We start from the raw sequence: 18232 nt of genomic DNA, 5'->3' as shown, positions 1-18232 counted from the left end.
ACAGCAGTGTTGGGATCAAGTCACTACCTTCGAGTCACGAGTCATTTCAAGTCATTGCACATTTTGACTCGAGTCAAGTCAAGTCAATCGATTTTCGAAGGTGACTCGAGTCAAGTCAAGTCACTCGATTTTTGGAGGTGACTCGAGTCAAGTCGAGTCAAGTCAAGTCAAGTCACGAGTCAAGTCACAATTCAAGTCAAGTTGGCTTTTCGAAGTATCAGGCATGATTATGTCATTGCATTTTGCTGGCTGTCTGAAATACAGATTGAGTGGTCATCGATTCTGAACCAATGAACGAGTATAGAGTTAAATCTACACGCAAGAAGGCGCTGTATCGCTCACATATACGTAGAACTGCTAAACTACGTAAGTAATTGCACAGCCTCAGTTTATAGTTACCAGCCAAAATAGATAATAGAGAAACGAATTGATAAGATGCAATATACATATATATATATACGAGCCTGCGCCAATGGTTGATGACTATAAAAATGTATTTTCGAATTCAATTTCAATTAACCAAGACGTTTGGTTAAGGTAAGAACAGAAAGCAGAAATACACATTTTACTATTAAATTACTTTACTATACTAGTTTACGACATCGTAAGCTATAAGCTTCGCTCACTTCGTTTGCGGTCAATTTATTTGGGAAAGAACAATGGAGGCACAGTGAAACGCACGATCATTGACTGATTAGTCGCTCTCACGGGTTACACGAGCGTTTCGCGAGCAACCCGACCATATGCAAGATACAATGATTTTTATCGAGACCGACTACTTGATGACTTGAATTTGACTCGTGAATTTTGTTCCGAGTCACGAGTCAATCCACATTTTTGATACGCCGAGTCAAGTCAAGTCAAGTCATTTTAGCAAAGTGACTCGAGTCAAGTCAAGTCATACGAAAAAGGTGACTCGAGTCTGACTCGAGTCAAGTCATGATTCGAGTCATCCCAACACTGCGTCACAGATAGCATAATGTCAGTTCGGTTATTCTTCCACCAGACCTAATTCATGCCCTTCGAGACCATGCTGTGGATCAATCACGACTTCACGTATATGTCATTTCCACTAACGGGCGTAGCTTTGTTCTGCATATCTCGCCGCATTATCAGCCTTGAAATATTCAGACCCGAACAGGAGTAAACATCTCGTCACTAAAATTGCTGATGCATATAGGCGTATACTGTCACTATTGGTCAAAGGTTCGATTTGTACAGAGTTTCTCGAAATTTCATATTTTGTAGTAAAATTCTTGGTTTCCGTCAATATGCTTGTAAATCAGAACCTTTTTGTATTCATCGTGCAGACAGGAACGGCCTAATCTGGTGTAAATATTCTTCTTGCTGTCGGGACAAGCGAATATTCATAAATAGATCAGAAACAGCGTTATAGGGGCCCAGTGAAAAATGTTGGTCACGGGCCCCCAATATACTCTTTAGCAAAACTTATGTGGTCCTGCACCCCCTAGCACCTTTCCTTCCAGACACGTCGTATCAGATTCGATTATTGAATGCATACGCAGTCATACAGAAAACCCATTTCATTACCTTTCGACAATAGTCGTGGTACATGGTTTGAGTTCTATATGTGATGGGTCAATTTAAGGTGGTTAATGTGTTGGTAAATGGCGGGAAATGCGTAGAAAACTTCTGAAATGAGAAAATAAAACAAAACATTCCATTCGATTTTATAAATCATCTCTTCAACAAGGGTCATCTTGAATTGCGGGTTCGGAGTTCGGGATTACCCGCTTCATCGCGTTTTCGCTGTAACTTCCCTTGTGTCGGCCTTGCCAATTAAGTAAAATTATTAAAGAGGCATCGCAAACGGAGATCTGTCAAGTAGTCTCTCGGATAGCGTGTTTAATATGGACGTGAAAAATGCTTTGTCGTATTTTTGCATTTCTTCGGTAGATCTGAACAGAAATGCCAATTAGTTCTACAATTTTCCATAAGGGATGTGGCCTCTCTTTTCTCACTTTATCTCGAAATGATATCCATTCAGATTCTCCTTGTATCTCCCCTTGGAGGTCACGGTCAAATTATTGTCTGTTATCACCGTGAATGGATAGCCTTTCGCAAGAGACGGTGGACCAGTGGATTCAGCAACCCTTTTGGTGTAAGAAGATTGTTGTTGAGCTGCCCACTAGCGGTGGATAATTCAGACACTCACTTCATCACGTCGTAAAATGTTATAGGATGATCAGTATCCATTATCTTTAGGAATTTAGCAAGGAACTCTGACGTCTTTCGTCCTCCAACAACTGAGCGATCTGAAAGTATGATAGCGTGCAATCTTTCATTGATGAAATAGCCTATACGTAACAAGTAAGTCATCAGTCGTATTGCGGTATCAGTGAGGTGCAAATAGAACTGCAACTATGTGCTTGAACACATTATGGGATTTAGTTTGGTATAAATACAATTTTGAGTGTACTTAAAGGAAAGATTTACTCTTTTGCGAGACAGCGGTTGATTTCATTTACAGCGAGCTTCGGCTGATTATAAAATTAGGGTTGATCAGAAGATTTGGCTTGATATAGGCTAGCGAAGAAAAATTTTCTCGACATCAAGGCACATAGTTATGACGACGGTTGCAATTCAGCATTTCCGTATGCATAATAAGAAAGGATTCAGTGAAAATATTAAAAAGCGAGCCTGAGGACCACCGATGTGAAATCCGAAGGAGTAAAGGATTTGAAATTGTCACGTCAGGAGGGGGAGCAGTGAGAGATTTTTCACCTGGCCATCCATAACGTTGATATTCCAGCAGTCACGGTGTACGCCGGATAAATCCTAAGACAATATATTATTATTTATTTTTGCTATGTCTTTATTCGGTACTGTCACCAGAGTAAGGATGAGGTAAAACAGACATGGATGTATGGTACGTCTACCTGCAAGATTGACTCTTATACGGATTTCGATAACTCACCGGCACTGTCTTCATCAAACAAGGCGAAGCCCGAATAAGGATCCAATTCATCGGAAATCGAGTGCAAAATGACATCCTCCATGTTCCACACCACGCCACCATAGTAGTACGCAATGAGCAATCTGTTTGAAATGTCATAATGTTGCCGCGACACTGCACCGTGGACGTTCGATATACCATGGCGCCAAGACGGGGAATCGTGGTGCTGAATCGATAACCTTCGCACCTACAAGGTGGAAGCGCGACAAAGATTCGGATCCGAATTTGAAATATTTGAACTCATATGCACGATAGAAGCGTCCATGCGCAGATTCGTTATAAATAAGAGGATTCATTTTTGTTCTATGACAGGGTTGCCATACGTCCGGAATTTCCCGGACATGTCCGGAATTTGACTGTTCAAACTAGCGTCCGGGAGGAATTTTTAAAATATGTCAAATGTCCGGAATTTTGAAGACTTGACGTGGCCCACAATTTTTTCGTAGATTAACATGAAAACATTATTTTGGGGAATATTTATGCTGATACATGATATTTTTCTTCGCGCTGCGCGCGATTCGCTATCACTGTCACTTCACTATTACTGTCACGTACATTGTTTTTAATATGGGGACTAGCACCCTTGCAAAAAGTGCAATAAAATATAAGTGAAAACAACTTTCATTTACTGGAATAAGCCTAATTGTAATCGCAATTATATGAGAACGGTCTATTCCTAGAGATCGTTAAGGCCGTTTAAATGCTTTATTCAATGATATATAGTGGTTCCAAAGTTGGCGGTCGTTTGCCTTTATTCTGGGTTTCGCGAATATGTTGAACGTAATCAGCTTCCAAAATAAACCGTGAGTAAGTCGGGGCGAAATTGCTGACTTCTTTTAGTAATCAGCTCCTCAAATTTCGATCCGCGCGACAGAATGTTTTCAAATTGGAGATGGGGTAGTGACCATAAAAGGTTGGAAACCACTGGATGTGAGGTGTTCATAACGCTCCGTGGTGCGCACCGGCATAAGGCTTATAAACAATCTTATCCGTGGGACATAAACATGACTTAACGATGTACAATTACGCTCCCTGTATTTTCGAACTCTTTCTCCTCCACCAATTATACCGCCAACATTGATCATGTGGGCGCGGGCGGTGAGTATAGTAACTGTAGTAACCCATGGCCTACTAAGTACTAGTAGGCCATGAGTAACCATATAGTAATACAAGGGTCGACAACCTACGGCCCGCGGGCCGAATCCGGCCCGCGACGCAATAATGCGTTACCACAAGAATACGGCCCGCCGTTTCGTAATGAGTTCAAATCTGCGGTGCGGCACCGCTTGCAAAGAATGCGGCATTGCTACGATATAAGTATCCTAAGTAGTATTAGTCCATTGTTACGCCATAAAACTGCTGCGAAGGCGGTTGACTAGTAGCCTGTCTCGTACTAAAAGTAGGAGATGGAGAATGTCTGTAGAGTAGACTAGACCAGGGCTTATCAAGCGGGTGTATCACGCAACCGAAGGTATACCATACTTTTTTATGCGTTTACCACTCTGATAGGGTGCGACAATATAGATGTGCCTCAGCTTCAAAAACGCTTGGAACATCTCAGACGCATTGACAAAATCTCAAACTTTCCTTGTTTCATAGTAACTAGCCTCCGTAGGTTAGTCATATGTACTTTATTCAACAGAAGACAATGTACGCCTAGACAACAAACCTAAAGAGTGTTTTGGACGCAATGGTGAAAGCTGATTTTGTCTCACAAACTGAATCACCGACAGTGAGCCTAACCCATGAATTACTAGAAGCAGAGAATGAGTATGGCGATGTCCTGTATATCTGCCATGTTCGCGCATTAGGTCGAGCAGCTATGCTTGCACGAGTGTATGAACTGAGAAATTAAATAACAACTTTCCTTGAAAATGCAAACATCGCCGACTCATAATCTTGTCATCGAACATGGGTATCTAATCTTGCTTTCTACATTTAACGTGACATCTAAACAAATTGAATTTGCAACTTCAGGGGGAAACAACAACTGCGACTCTGGAAATATCAACAGTAGAAATAAATGATGCTCACTTTCCTATACTGGAGGAGAGTAAACCTAGTACCAGCAATATACATTTGTAACTGTGATGCGAAATTTAATTACTGAATTTCCACCCGCTTTCCGACATTCGTTCTGTACAATATAAATTCTGACTACTCAGTACTCCGTTTTAAAGTCAACGCCAATACCATTGCCTGAATATTTCAAATGGGCCCTTTTGAAATGCGATGCAGTTGAATTGAATGACAAATTTCATACAAAGAGCATATCGCTGCATGACTTTGACAAAGAGCACGTTCTTGAAATGGGTCTTTATCCCAGCTTGACCAACAATGCAAAAGAAATGGCATCGACAATGAAATTCACGAAGAGCAAGCTAAAATCACGTATTCCAACGCCCATTTAGAATATGGTCTGATTCTTGCTTCATCTGACTTGTTACAAGAAGTTGAAATCCTTTCACAAAGCAAGCTGCGCCAAGTGCCACATTTATCCTACGTAGTTGAAGTGTAAATACATGTGTTTTGCTCTTTTTGTGATTTGTATGGTTGAGACTGCAGAAATGTAGGGTAATATAGCGACGTGAACGTTAAATATAGTATTAAGAAAAATTCCGGCCCGCCAAAAAGTTGTGCACTCGGAATTTGGCCCGTGACTAGCAAAAGGTTGCCGACCCCTGTAGTAATACATGGAACAACCAATATTATTGATGGAATTCATTCCAAAAATTTAACGACCAGATGCATATAGAAACCAGATTCATATACCAAGCCCCCTCCCAGAAGTTGCTTCGATTACTCCATGGTGGGCTCAAAATCATTGTTTATTTGAGTGGGAAGGGTCTGAAAAATGTGGTTTCGGTCCCGGTTACACAACATTCAGCCACATACATTCTCCTGAACCTGATCGTGACCACCTCTGGTCTATGAGCAAAGCTTTGCTAGTGTGACGTCGAAACTCACTTTGAAATGCTCTAGTGGGCGCTAAAGAGTGTCCGGAATTTGTGTCACAGAAATATGGTAACCCTAATGAAAGTTGTGAATAGTCGATCATAGGTCGATCAAACAGTGCTGATACTAGAACAAGGTTCTCGTTAGTTCAAGACAAAAACTCGAATCATACAACTGCAGTAAAACCGATTTCATTTTGTCCACCAGTATTTTATAGTAATCAAGTTTTTGTAGCAATCAAATTCGTGGAAATTTGCACTTATTTTTCACAACAGTTGCACTAATAATTGCATTTATGGACAAGTTCCTAAATTTGTTTGGGCATGAGATACTCGAATCGTTTTGTGTCCACGGCATGCAAAACTCAATGTCGGCGACCTAATCAAAATCAATAGCGTGAAAAAATTGACCCAGTAAAAATATAATTTCGGCGGTCTAGCTTGATAGCACGTCAAATCAGAAAGGACCTCAAATTTCAACGACAATGAAATAACCATGGGATCGATTTACAAATAGTTCCAAATATTTCCAGTAAAAAGTTAGTTGCATGAAAAAAATAATAAAAACTTGCAAAAAGATGCATGAAAAAATGAAGAAAAGCTGCAAAAAGTTGCAATATAAGATTCCTCGAAAATGCTTAAGACACTTTTCGACATAACTTTTGAGTATTTAGGAAGCTGAAGTTGTAAAAAAGTTACTCAAGTTGCAAGAACTTGCCCTACTAATAAGTGATATTATATATCGCAAATCCTAAAATCCTACAAATTTAGTCCTGCTACCTACGCGATATCTAAATTAAAAAAGAATTATCCACACTCACTTCAATTTCAATAATTGCTTACGCGACTCGGATCTGGCAATGGAGATGAGGTCTGTCGGTAATCTGTTTGTCACCAGACACGGAATTTCGCTTTGCAATTTCACCCACAAGTAATTGGACGGTTCATCGACATCGTTTTCGGAACCGAATATATGGAAGACCACAGAGTAAGGAATAAACGCTTTAACGCCTGATCTGCAACACGGAATATACATTGATACTCTGTTTATCCGGGGAATGAAAATAGGTGTATCCAGGGCCTACTATATAATATAATAGGCCCTGGTGTATCCATAAGATTTCCACGATGGTGTGAATCGAGGCCTACGATATCGAATGTTAAAAGGGTAGACGCAGCACTTTCATGCAACACAATTTGCTTCCACACCCTTCGCAATGAGTGCAATGAATCCATTGGGCTACATCAATCCTTGTGGAGATGTATTGGGTAGCGTGGTTCGCCAAAACGGATTTAATTACTTGCTCCTCTCGGGTTTGCAAACATTTGCGAGCAGACATTATCAACCATGGACACTAACAAGACAGGGCTGTGTTCCAATCTAACTGATGATCACGTGCAGTCTTTACTAAGTATTTCCACGTCCGACATGCAACCAGATTTCATAGAACTTGTTGAGAACTGTGATCGACCACAGATATCTCATTGACTTCAACAGCTAGTGAAATTCATTACGTTAAATTCGTTGAATACTGGTGTTGGTCTACATCTTTCTAATTAAAGTTCTAATTAAATAAGATATATTCCTTGCCTAGGTAGAGAAATCCGAGATCAATGTATCACTTCACAAATTTTTCCCGCCAAATACATCATTTCCCATATCATGCCCGTCGACTCGGGAAGTTGCCCGCCCAGTTTTAGATCATCCATGCTTGTGTATCTTCATCAAACTACACCAGAATTGGTACATTACAAACCTGATGCTCACGTAGTTCAGGAAAGACAACTCAGAATCCTGCCAAAGTAAATGTAAAATATTGGGAAAGCCAGCACGGTTCACAAGCTTCTTCGAACATCTCAATTCATTACTGTCCTGCCCTTCCTGTAATATCATGATGCAGCATTTACAATGCGAGTCAGGGGGAACGTATCTGGCTTACCGTGAAGTGAAACTCGCCGAATAGGGACTTTCTAACGATCTGGCCGAACGTTGAATCCACACGAACTGCATCGCGTTCCGGCATGGCGAAAAACGGAGCGAGCTCAAGAGTGCTGCGAAATATCAATGCTCAACTTTGCAAACCATGCATGAGATCTTTCCATTTCAAACATATGAATGCAAATAATAATTAGGCACAACACTCCAGGATTGAAAAAAAACTGTATATAATCCTATCCGATGCCTCGAATGCTATAAAAAGCTTTCCATCAGGTTACTAGTAAAATTGAAATAAATAGCATATCCGTGAAATCGAGCCAACTTCGAAGCTAAAAACACATTAACAATCCCTCATTCGGCTTCGAGATACTTTTCATTAATAAGATAGTATTTCAGGACAATTACGACAGCAGCATGGTATTAAATCCCTACTAAAAGATTGATAAATGGATATAAAACTACAGTTAAATCTCATGTACGCTCACAATTTATTTTCGTGCAAAGTAACAGCATAACTTTGCGAGAAGTCCCAATTCTTCGTTCTCATCCACTCGAAACCGTCTCTATAATTTGGTCGTGTCATTGAGTATTTCAATACGTGTAATTCCGTCTTCGGGAATCTCCTGTGAAGCCTATTGCGCGGAAAGTGTCATATCTGCGGTATAGCATAAAACTGTAGTGCGCTTACCTGGCGGGTAGCTGGCTGTTGTATTCTCGCCACTGCCACGGTCGTATGCTTTTGTAGTGTTCCATCCATATCCGCAAGAAAGGAGCTCTTGGCTCGGATAACATTACACTGTTTCCTAGATGGATGCACATGGAAAGAAATATAATCTAAATATCCGTGACCAATTGACCATTGAATATAACTACGCATCTAGGAATTAATACAATCCGTTCTTTCTGAAAATTTACCGTAGCATCCGATTTCGTTCTGTCCGATTACAAACGATTCGTTCAAAAGCGCGTCCATTGGCATTAAAATGTATGAGTTGGCATCGATGAATATTCCTCCCGTATTAAGCAGAATTTGCAACCTGACGGGTACACGATCAAATTACTTGGGATATCCGGTAAAGGACAATAGCGGTTCGATAGTATAGCAAAGCATATAGCTATAATCAAGGCTTTGGAGCAGCTTTAAATGTTGAATTGCTCCAGCTCCGGCTCCGGAGCTTTGTTCTATCATACATTAGATCCGGCTCCAGCTGTACAGCCGCATTATTTCCACTGCTCCGGCTCTGAAAACTATCGAATGGGTCGGTCTATATCAGGGATGGCTAATCCGCGAGATAATTTCCTATTATATTATCGAAATCCTGTGATATTATCGAAATTGAATTGCTTAGATTGTGAACTTGCAAGGCCAACCAAAAATATCATTAGTCTGGCTGCAACACATGGGATGTTGATGACAGGACTAAAATATCAGTTCTGACGCCTTGGTAGATTCAGGGTCCAGTCACATTTTTAGTAAATCATCGTACATTACAATAAACTAAAATAGTAGGAATTTTTTTCATGTTTTGCGTGTTTAATTGTCACGCGTTTTCTTGTGTAGTAGCCTACCTCCGCCTGAAAATGAGAAAAAACGTCTAATTTAGCCAATATAGAGTCGAACTAGATTCACAATTACAAGAGAAAGTCTTTACGCATTTCGCCAATCGGGCGGTATACAGTAGACCCGCAATACATATACTCAAGTAATATTATTATTGACTTAGTTCCATTATAAACTTTGGAAAGTTGACGCGCATGGCGCGACTAGTGGACAGCACACTCGTTCGTCAACTGCATGTGGCCCTTTAGCCGAAAAGGTTGCCCCCTGGCCTATACAGATACCAATCTAACTGTAGGTTAGTTATCTACAGTAATCTAGAGTCTGTCAGCCGTCAGAAACATCTAATGCAGCAAAGAAGACATAGGTGCCGCCGTGCCGGCTTGTGACATCATAATAAATACTTGTCAATTGTCGGTAACATCATAGTTGCACTAAACGCACTTTACCCCATGACAATTCTATGTAGAGCTTAAAATTCTGATGCGATGTTTCAACACTAGCACTGAACTCGTTAACATTAAGCAATACACCAGAATTCTATCTCTAAATGTACGATTATTATTCAACTGTAACTGCAGTAAGAGAAATATTGGCGGATATTACGACCTGATCAATGGAAATCTGATTTGTACCAAATAGCCAATGGTTTGAAGTTAAATATTGGTGGACTCATTACCAGTCCATCCGGTGTCGATCAGGTTTATCGGAATATAATCTTTTTCCTTTGAAACGAATCGAATAATCGAATTAAACACTGCGCCATGTATATTGCGCCGTGCCCGTAACGAAATAAACTATGCATATTTACAAGTCACAGTGCGCGATAATTCGGGAATACTAGAGTATCCAACAGACATCCACGAAACAGATCATTACAAATTGGGAATCGCGTATCAACTCAGTAATCTGTCTCCAACATAAAACATCATGGTGTTCGGACATCGCCTTGAGTAGCTTGCACCGCGACCAATGTTTTCTGAGTGTAACGGCGTTTTAGGCTACCCTTCTGCCATCCCCTATTTACGCTTGAAAGTCCCTACTGGAGTGAATGACGATCATGTGCAGTAATGAATTCCAATTCACATGCATAGTTTCATACGAAATAACACTGTCCAATTTCTCGCACCGATTAAAAAACTATCGCGAAAGAACGAGTACTTGCATATCCGATTCAGAACAACGATGAGATGGAATTTGTCGGCTCGTGCTCGCCTTATCGACATGTGCAACAAAATCACGTTTTTATCCTCTCTCCATTTCGCGTAATACATAGTGATCATTATTTGCTAACCGTGCAATTGGCCAACAAGGCTGTACTACTGATGATGAAATTGCGGGTACCTACAATATTCACAGTCATGTCTAGCATACCGAGGCTCGGCGCTCATGTATGAATATTGAACATTGAACATATTTGGCTGCTGTGCTGTTAAATTAGGTGGTTAGTTGGAAAAGATAGCGACAAAGAGGCAAACATTCTTACTTTAGCGAAGGCCCGCTGTGGAATTAAATGAAATAAGCAAATAAGATTGTTACATAATAGCATCTTATGAAATACGTCGTCGCCGGAGCTACTCCTCAAATAACTAGCTCCAGCTCCGGCTCTGATTCCGGCTGAATTTTATGTAAAGCTCCGGCTCTGGCTCCAGCTCCGATGAAAATACTCCGGCTCCGCCTCCAAAGCCCTGGTTATAATCGATTTCAAGCTTTGGAGTTGCAAGCTTTGCCGTAGTCCTACTGATACGTATTGGCAGAAATGACTGAGAACTAATATAGACAATATACATCGCAATTACTAAAGAGTTGTGTCCATAATAAACACTGTCTGTAGGCCTATATGTAATGATTGCTCAGGTGGGAGCTGTTTTCCTGAACAAGAGGGAATTATCCGAAACGTTTATTAGACCTGCATTGGTATTGATCTCAGTCATCACAGAACAAACCTTAAGATATCAGATTGATGTGAAATATCCGAGAATTCGCCGCCGTGTGGAGTTGCCGGATGCTCATGGCGGACAATTTCCAAACACGGAACTTCGCCTTTCAATCTTTTCCAATAACGACCAGTGGGATCATTTGTGTTGTCTGCATGAACGAGAAGTTTGCTAGGCTGTTGGATGGACGCGGCACTCCTAAAATGATGATATCCGCACAGTTGGGACTACTGATCAGCTGTTATGGTCATACTTATTGTTATTAATTGTGAAAATTCGACAATGTGAACTGTCATGGTACAATAGGCTATACTGATACTTTGTTCAACATGCGTGCGGGAAAGAGCTATGCCACTATATTCTCGGAATTTGCGCACTCCTACACAGAGGTGTCACAAGTATATTCGGATTGGCGTGCTGTCGTTACAATGCAACATTACGGCATCATTCTGAAGGTTGGTCACGAAAGGCAAGAAATTTGTTTGACAATCGTATGGCCTATGAAGCTCTGGCACACTCAAGCGGATAGACGCAGTGGTTGTTGATCGTTGTATTCATGGGACTACTAAGATCATTTAAAACATGCCAATTTTCTTCATTTTTATTCCTCGGATGCCGGCTCGTAGAATGACTCGCGCGTAGGCTCTTTGCAAGACACCACTTGCGCGGCGGAGATGGCGAGGAGGTAACTAAATAAACCTCCAACAATCAGGTAGGAATTCTGGAGTCAAACTCGTGTCAGACTCGAACCAGCAACTTATTTGTGTTGCGGCTGTGAATTGTACCACCGGGGTTGTGGTGACTCGAGCCATGAATCGCCTCGAATCCGACTCGAATCACGATTTTCAGATGACTCGACTTGACTCGAGTCATTTTCTCAAAATCTGTGGATTGGATCGACGAATTACACTCGGGTAATTGCGCATGACCCAAACGAAATCATATGACCCAAGACTCAGACGGCCAAGACAGGCATTTCATTGTAATTTCGAAGAATAGTAAAGTAACCACACTATTGAGATTTCGTATATAAGTACTGGTAGCCTACTTGAAAATGCAGCCAGGAACTGCTTAAAGTGAGGAAATTAGTATATTATAAATGCGAACTATTTGATATCACCAAACAGAAAGTGGAACTATCATGACTTTACCTGGAAACTGAACAGTCAACAGAAGGACTTGGACTCGGACTCGAGTCATAATACCATGACTCGACTTGAATCGAGTCAAAACTATAAAAGTGAGATTGACTTGTGACTCGGAGACTTTGCGACTTGGTTACAACCCTGTATACCGTTGCGTTATCTCGCCACGCAATGCTCGGTTGTTTTGTGGATTATGTTTTTTTTGGTGTTTACAACACAAGTGGTTTAGCTCGCCATAATCAAGTATTGCTCTACAGTCTACATCCATGAAATTGGATGCATTAGGCCTACATCATTACATATCTAAAAATATAGGGTGGACCAACACTACAAATATATTACTTCAAAGGTCTCGTCGCGAAAACTGTAATTTCCAGTAAATTTCCAGTAATTATTCATATATTTGTAATCATGTATTAGGGATTAATTTACACTAAGTCAGCTTGCAGAACTTTTGCCAGTATTGGGTCACAAGGTCCCAGAGGTCCACTCGTCCGCTCTTGTTTGATTGAATTCGAATCTTGTACACAACTACATCAATAGTAAATACAATTAATTTACTGTAGCAATAGTAGGATATTCGAAAAGAAAATGGAAAAAGCGTGTAGGACGCCCCTTACCTTAGAGACAGATAGTGGTGAAACTTCATAGGAAACGATCCAAGCCAAAGGTAATGCACAACATTAGGAATCCTGAGACCTAGATCTGGTCGACATCTAATCTCGGAATATCCCGGTATATGTTCGGAATGTATGTCAATAAACCTGGCTTCTGATTGATGTCTCCTCAGCGTTGCAATTGAGTCACCTATATCAAACTCGGCGTCGACATCAATTTCATACTTGTTTGCATAATAAATATCTTGAATCGCAGGCAGCGGGTGTTCGATAGTTTGCTTCTCATTCGCCAGTGTTATCCATTTAATGGGATTTTTGGATAACGAATCGGGGATTTTTAGGTATCCACTGTACCCCCAGAATCTACTATTCAGCAAATGGTTTCCAACGGCTACTAGGACTAACGAAAATATAAGTGTGATAGCTACAGCCTTCATATCCAACCGAACGACGCTGGATGCCCGCATCAAAGTTTCTGAAATGCGGGAATCAAATGTGTAACACCTGAACTCACCGCTGGCTCATTGGTGACTTGACTAACAAGTTACCAAACGCTTAAAATCCTACAAAATTACTATACAGAGTAGGCTAGTGATGTAATGCCAATCATGTCGTCAGGTCATGAGACTAATGAACGCCACATTCAAACCAATTCACCAACTGTACCACACTTGAATTGTTTGCTCTGAGAATACCGACTTCTCTTGATAGACTGTTCGCAGATTTAATAATCGCGAAGAAATAACGAATGACAGTACATAATTACGAGTAAGCCAAACCAGAATAAAGATGATCAAACAGCTCGGTAATTGTTTCGCAGTCACAACTCATTAAATACCACACGTATCACCCACTTGCAGCGTTTTCGTAAACCCGGTCATTATCTGATTGTATATCTGTCAACTTCTAGGTATCGACCTCTATGCGATTATCAGGCAAGGTTGGAACAAATACCGGAACGATCATCTATTCTAGCAGGACTGAAAACTAGCAATAAACATATGGTGATTACAAAATTGTAGCGTAGCCCTATAAATCTCACAACAATGTTATTATGAGCCGTATAGTTGATTCAACTTTCTAATTTTTACAATAGTCTGTTGGTATGCAGATACCAAGCGTTAGTTCACTCGAATATTGTATGGATTGTATGCAATTATAGAATTTCTATGAACCGAGTTACACTGTTCAGTCTTATTTCCGTATGCCTACCAGGGCTTTGGAGGAGCCGTAAATTTTAACTGCTCCAGCTCCGGCTCCAGCTCCGGAGCCGCATTATTACCACTGCTCCGGCTCCAGCTCCGGCTCCGAAAATTATCCAATGGGTCTGTCTATATCAGTGGTCGGGAACCTTTTTCGACCGAAGAGCCAATTTGGCTGAATTTTTTTCCATTTTAACTCCCAAAGAGCCATACATGTCAATCAACTGTTACGTCGCCATTGAAAAGTTGTGACGTCATCGTAGCACTTATACAAGCTCACTAGAGGGGATTCGTCGTGTTTCGCCTCACTTTCTCTGTAAAAACTCGTACTAATCATGCTGGTATAACCTTATCCGAGCGTGCGAACCTTGCGTTACGAGAGCGTAGCTTCGTAGTGATGCTTCTTTTAAATGCGAGAACCCATGATCACATGCGTAAGTGGAGCCAAACATGGTCACTACAGCGGTATAAACCTAATGTAAGGTGCGTTACATCAGTGACGTGGGGTCAAGAGAGCCAAGTGAGGCAGTCACCTGTCGCCAGCATGATTGAACGAAAATCGTGAAACCGTCAATTACTATTGGTATTTTCTATCGATGTTCATGAATGACTAAATTTTAAATGTTCCTCCCTATATTAGGAAATTTGCATATTTCCTATTCGAAAATAAAGCCTGAAACGATAGGCTATGCACAGACGGGCGACGCGTCACCATTGAATCCGCAATTCATCGGAAATAGCTTAAAATTTATAATAACAGATTTTAATTGAATGTAAGATGGTCGCACTGGTTCAGAATATCTAAATACTGCTCGACTTCTCAATTATCAAAGTATAAGGCGGGAACATATAACGTTGCGCCACACGCCTACATTTTATCGTCGGTACTACAAAGCGACTTACCAATCAAAAACGTGGATAGCTATGGCGTTGTTTCTAATTCGAGATCCTAATAGTGAATGTCACTTTCAAGGCAGTTCATTTCGCGCCGTAGATCAGGAAGACGGTGTGCATTTTTGATTATTGCATTCTCATATGGGCTTCGCCATTTCTGCTAGTCTCTCTCGTCACTCAACTTATCGTGCAATCCAAGATTTCGAGTCGGGTAAATCGAATTTGCGAGTGATATTGGCCACCGGGTGACATTAACTTAAATTTGAGGATTTAGAAAAAGTGGGCTCCGAGCCTCTAACCCAGAAGATGGCATTGTCTTTACCTCTCAAAAGACATGTTTATACGGTCACGAGAATAATTGTTATTGTCGTGACGAAAACTTACTTACTAGTAGCTGCAATATTGATCAATTCGGTTAAAAATTAAATATTTAGCAAAGAGTCATACCTTCTACCCAAAAGAGCCATGTATGGCTCGCGAGCCATAGGTTCCCGACCGCTGGTCTATATCATGGGTGGCCAACCCGCGGCCAGCGGGCCAAATGTGGCCCGCGAAAGGGTTTTAAGCAGGGCTGTGGAGTCGGAGTCGGAGTCTGGGTAATTTTCGCTTGACGGAGTCGGAGTCGAAGTCGTGAAAACTATAGTAGCTGGAGTCGGAGTTTGTGAGAATGACCCTCACTTCTACTCCGACTCCAACTTCTCTATCATGAAAACATTTGCTTTCAAAGAATTTTCAATATAATTTTTATGTACCACCAATCACTGTTATTAATAACCATACAGATCAGGTGCGGCAAGCCCGTGGCACGCAGGCCAAATTTGGCACACGAGAAGGTTAGGTGTGGCCTGTGAGGTAATTCTCGAAATTATTTATGACATCAGGTACAATTGCAAGGCCAACCAAAATTTGATTAGCATGACCGCGAAATTTGATGATGACTAAAACAACAGTTCGGACGCATTGACGTATCCAGGGGCCAGCCACATTTATCCCAGATCTTCGAATATGACAGTGTTGGGATGACTCGAGTCATGACTTGACTCGAGTCAGACTCGAGTCACCTTTTTCGTATGACTTGACTTGACTCGAGTCACTTTGCTAAAATGACTTGACTTGACTTGACTCGGCGTATCAGAAATGAGGATTGACTCGTGACTCGGAGCAAAATTCACGAGTCAATTTCAAGTCATGAAGTAATCGGTGTCGATAAAAATCATGTATCTGGCATACATTCGGATTGTTAGCAAAACGCTGATGTAACCCGTGAGAGCGACCAATCATTCAATGATCGTGCGTTTTACTGAGCCTCCATTGTTCTCTCACAAATAAATTGACCGCAAACGAATTGATCGACGCTTACAGCTTACGTTGTCGTAAACTAGGTTGATACAGTAATTAATTAGCAAAATGTCTATTTCTGTTCTCTGTTCTTACCTAACCAAACCTCTTATTTTATTTAAATGGAATTCGAATATAGTCTATATAGTCCTCGACCATTGGCGCAGGCTCGAATAGTATCATATCAATTTGTAAATGGGTAATGTATTACATGTTATCAATTCGTTTCTCTATTCTCTATTTTGGCTGGTGACTATAAACTGAGGCTATGCAATTACGTAGTTTAGCAGTTCTACGTATGTGTGAGCGATATAGCGGCTCCTTGCGTGTATATTTAACTCTATATTCGTTCATCGGTTCAAAATCAATGACCATTCAATCTGTATTTTAGACAGCAAGCAAAATGCAATGACGTAACCATGCCTCATACTTCGAAAAGGCAACTTTTGACTTGAATTGTGACTTGACTCGTGACTTGACTTGACTTGACTCGACTTGACTCGAGTCACCTCCAAAAATCGAGTGACTTGACTTGACTCGAGTCACCTTCGAAAATCGATTGACTTGACTTGACTCGAGTCAAAATGTGCAATGACTCGAAATGACTCGTGACTCGAAGGTAGTGACTTGATCCCAACACTGGATGACCATAAAGTAGAATGTTTCATAGCTGATTTATTTGACTTGAAATTTTTATTTGTACTTCGCATGATTCATTGTCACTAGATTTCTTGCATTCAGTATTTGACCCCCCTTCTGAAAATTATAAATACATATTATTCACAGAATTGAGTCTAACTATATTCGCAATTAGAAGATACGGCTTCGCTTGTGCACTCGCAGCGAGATCGTCGACAAAACATCGAATAATCCTGTCCTTGCCAAACGAGCCCAGTGGTATACAAATGCGACTCCCAATGTATGTTAGCAACATATTTATTGATATAATTCAGTCACTATATTGCCAAAAAATTTCGCGCTTCGCGCGACCAGGGCCTGATTGCGCACTCCACGGTTGCATGACATATAATCAATTTTGGAGCGTATTAATATAAGTATTGTTTGCAATGTTACCTAATTCGGTTTGCCCCTATAGGACGACTAAAACAAGGTTATCAACATTCCAGTTGCCCGCGCAATGGTTCGTAAATCTCATGTGTCCCTTTGGCCGAAAAAGATGCCCACCCCTGATATAGATAAAATTAGACATTACCTGCTATATCACTTACAACTCAGTTGCACAGGGGAAGAAAATCGCAAAATGCGTTTTCGCGATGCAGTCAAAATTGATGCAATCTTTGGAATTATACCATGATAATGTGACAAAGCAAATGCATCGGCTGGTTTTGTAAAATTGTAAAAATGATGTAAATATGACCAAACGATGCTTCCCGCTTGACAAAATCAAAAATATTTGTATTGCGTTTCGGAGTGGAACCAAGCACCTTGTCGTGCTACCTTGCTCATTGCACACTGCAACCAGACGCAGGCTACTCTGGCAACTACGAAAACAATGCGTGCCGCAAGACAACACCTTACAGCAAATGTACCAGCCTTGCGCAAACCCGGGCCGAAAAATTACCTCGTCAGCTCACCCCAAAACGCTGGTCTTGGGCACACACAGGGCGATAAGCCAAACTTCCTGGGGCTTCGCCCCCAGACCCTACAGTT

At 41.0% G+C, this 18232-nt stretch overlaps 1 protein-coding gene across 1 annotated transcript; it reads right to left on the bottom strand.

The window, feature by feature from the left end:
* Positions 1 to 1272: 1272 nt before the first annotated feature.
* On the bottom strand, positions 1273 to 13850 carry LOC145444533 (uncharacterized). The gene is made up of 12 exons (XM_080322519.1): positions 13131 to 13850; positions 11375 to 11563; positions 8786 to 8907; positions 8559 to 8673; positions 8356 to 8502; positions 7872 to 7983; positions 7689 to 7813; positions 6753 to 6947; positions 2939 to 3060; positions 2177 to 2276; positions 1983 to 2114; positions 1273 to 1919 (listed from the first exon to the last, which is right to left on the bottom strand). The coding sequence occupies exons 1-12, from the start codon at positions 13592 to 13594 to the stop codon at positions 1814 to 1816; spliced, it is 1929 nt and encodes a 642-aa protein (XP_080178645.1). The 5' UTR covers positions 13595 to 13850; the 3' UTR covers positions 1273 to 1813.
* Positions 13851 to 18232: the final 4382 nt, after the last annotated feature.

This window comes from Botryllus schlosseri, chromosome 8, assembly GCF_051294905.1.
Source record: "Botryllus schlosseri isolate E-star chromosome 8, Bs_hap1, whole genome shotgun sequence".
Taxonomy (NCBI): Eukaryota; Metazoa; Chordata; class Ascidiacea; order Stolidobranchia; family Styelidae; genus Botryllus; species Botryllus schlosseri.
The sequence above is the reverse complement of the archived record's forward strand: the minus strand, read 5'-3'. Positions and strand labels throughout refer to the sequence as shown.